General features: G+C 40.5%; 1 protein-coding gene across 1 annotated transcript in view; it reads left to right on the top strand.

Annotated features, from left to right (window-relative positions):
• Positions 1-270: 270 nt before the first annotated feature.
• Positions 271-2574, top strand: part of LOC102064984 (gamma-aminobutyric acid receptor subunit rho-2) — a 33118-nt gene continuing 30814 nt past the window's right edge. The window contains exon 1 of the mRNA XM_005483950.4: positions 271-2239. Coding sequence (XP_005484007.3) covers positions 2052-2239 — 188 coding nt within the window. The 5' untranslated portion in view covers positions 271-2051. The remainder of the gene's footprint in view (positions 2240-2574) is intronic.

Below are 2574 nucleotides of genomic sequence, written 5' to 3'. Positions count from 1 at the left end.
TGTTTCGTATGTGGTTTTATTTACTAAAGAAAATTTAAGCCTTATTACTTAAATTCTGATATATATGGACATGCTTAACAGAAGTATTTATTACAATCCTGCTGGTAATAAAGTTTCAAGCCAGTCTTTGGATATTTCAGGTATCACATGGCAGTTTGTTTCTTGTTTGTCTGAGGGTTTTTTTTGGTTGGTTGGGCTTTTGTAAGGGGGTTTCTTTTCGTTGGTTGGTTGGTGTTTTTCTTTATTGTTTTGTTTTGTTTTTTTTGGGGGGGGGGGGGAGTTCAATGTGTTTTGGTTTTTTTTAAGTCTAAAATCAATATTTTGTATCCAGAGATCTACTTATTATAAAAAGTCCCTGGCAATATTCATGAATACTGTGAAAAGGCATGTACAAGCAGTAGACTTACAGTTGTTAGAGTTTTGAGAAGTTTTGTCTTTTACTACTTAAATACTGAAGTAGAAGAAAGTGGGATAATTTTCCTCTTGTATTATTGCTCATATAACTGTTCAGCATGTTTATTTCAAAGACAAGGAAGTTTAGCAAGCTTTCATTTTGTTTCTGTCAAACATAATAGCACTGACTTAAGTGAGATTCTCATCCTGTTTTTCAGCAAGTATTTATCAAGCTAGCTAGAGCTTTCCTAAATTTTACCAACTGTAGTATATATTACTGTACTGCAACATTAAAGTAGCTATAATAACTTCTAAAAGAAGGAAAACCTGTTGTGTCTAAGGGAGATGTGTAAATTTAGAAAACCCCCAAAATTTGAGTTCTTTAGCATTTCTCTGTATTGATAATCTTGTTTGCTGGTATAAGGGAAAAAAGGTGAAAAAATAACTTTTGTAAGAAGACAAAAAAAAGTGTGTATTTGTGCAGCAGTTAGACTTTCTGCTGCAGACCAATTTGATGCCAATATATTAACATATTTTTATGTCATTTGTCTTACTAGAAATTCAGTAAAAACAAGCAAAAAACCAATACCAATGCCCCCCCCCCAAAAAAAAACCACACCAAAAACCTGTTCAGCTCATGTAGCCTCTAAGATAGAAGCCCTGTGTCTCCTGGTTGGTGTGCTTGAATCCCCGTTCAAGTACTGCAAACGTGGGCTGACAGAGGGAGTTCTGGAAGAGGTGTGACCCTCAGGACCGTCCTGCTGGGTTTTCAGTCCTTCTGGAGTCTCTGCTCTGAGTGTGCTTTTCTTGTCCTGCAGAGTCCCTGCTGTGCCAGGCACAGTTCTGTCCCTGTGCCACACACTGGCTGCTGTTAGCACAGCCCGCTGCTGCACACAGAGGCCAAACCAGCATTGCCCTGTGTCCGGGCTGGGAGGAAATAAACCTTGAATCGATTTTGGAAACAGCCTTGTCACTGTGATTAAAGTAATAGCTGATTTTAATTTGAGTTTCAATCTCCTTTGATAAAAGTTAAAATGGCTGATCATGCAAATGCCTTTTGGAAAAAAAATACATTAATGGTGATTTGATTTATGTGAAGGCGATTGCATGCAGAGATTGGGGGTTACTGTTTTAATTTTGCTTTTAAGTTAACAGTAAATAAAGTCAACTTTTTTAGAGGAAGTAGCTCATATTCTCTCTTCAACAACATGAGGATTCAGAGAGAGCCTCAACTGCCTTAAATCCATTAAAATACATAATTTTAGAATAAGATACACGTCTGAAACGTGGCACAGGCAGTTACCAGTTGAAAAAGATGCCGTATAGAGGATCAAAAAATGTAGAAAGCCTAATGAAAAGGGACAGCATGGCTTTACAGTCTGGCAGGAGGATAGCACTGAGATTAGGGGATTGAGCAAAAAGCCGGCGTGCAGAATTGCGGGTTTTTATATAATGGCTTTAGCAAGTATCCTTTAGGACCCGGTGGCAATGTGCAGCGAGGCAAACCTGGCGAGTAATGGCCAATCACTGGGCGGTGATGAGGGAAAAGCGCCGGGTGCGAAGCCGCCGGGAGCCCGTGGGATGCATCATGCCGGGAACGCAGCGTGTCTGCCACCGCTCGCCCACCGGGGCAGCGCGCCAGAATTGCAGTTGATTCAATGTTTAAGCCCGGGGGGACTTGTACTGCAGCAGGTCACTGGAGTGCAGAGTGCTCGGCTCTCATTTCCAACAAGATGCCTTATTTCACAAAACTCCTTTTATTAATTTTCTGCTTAGTTCTTCTCGTGGAAAGCAGAAGGCACAGGAGGAGGAGGTGGACAACCCATCCGGATGTGCAGAGGGCAAGGTAAGGGTTGCTAAACCAGGTCTGTATCTTTTCCTGCAGTGTTACAAATACATTACTACAGGCATATAAAAACCTACTCTGTCAATGTCTTCATGTATACTGTGTGTGCAAACAGCTTTACAGATAATGTTTTTGTAACAGTCTCTGGTAGTATAATCAGTTTTGTGGGTAAGTGGACAATTCTATGGCTAACCTTGATTAACTGTGAGTGAGGCAGGTTTTGCAGAGAAGTTCACTGCTCCGGCATGGATTGTAGTAAAATTATTCTTAGCCATATTTGCAAACTTCTGAGGGAATTCAGAGGAGTTGCAGTTAACAGAGATGGCTAAATGTGC

The sequence above is a fragment of the Zonotrichia albicollis genome, chromosome 3 (assembly GCF_047830755.1).
Source record: "Zonotrichia albicollis isolate bZonAlb1 chromosome 3, bZonAlb1.hap1, whole genome shotgun sequence".
Taxonomy (NCBI): Eukaryota; Metazoa; Chordata; class Aves; order Passeriformes; family Passerellidae; genus Zonotrichia; species Zonotrichia albicollis.
The sequence above is the reverse complement of the archived record's forward strand: the minus strand, read 5'-3'. Positions and strand labels throughout refer to the sequence as shown.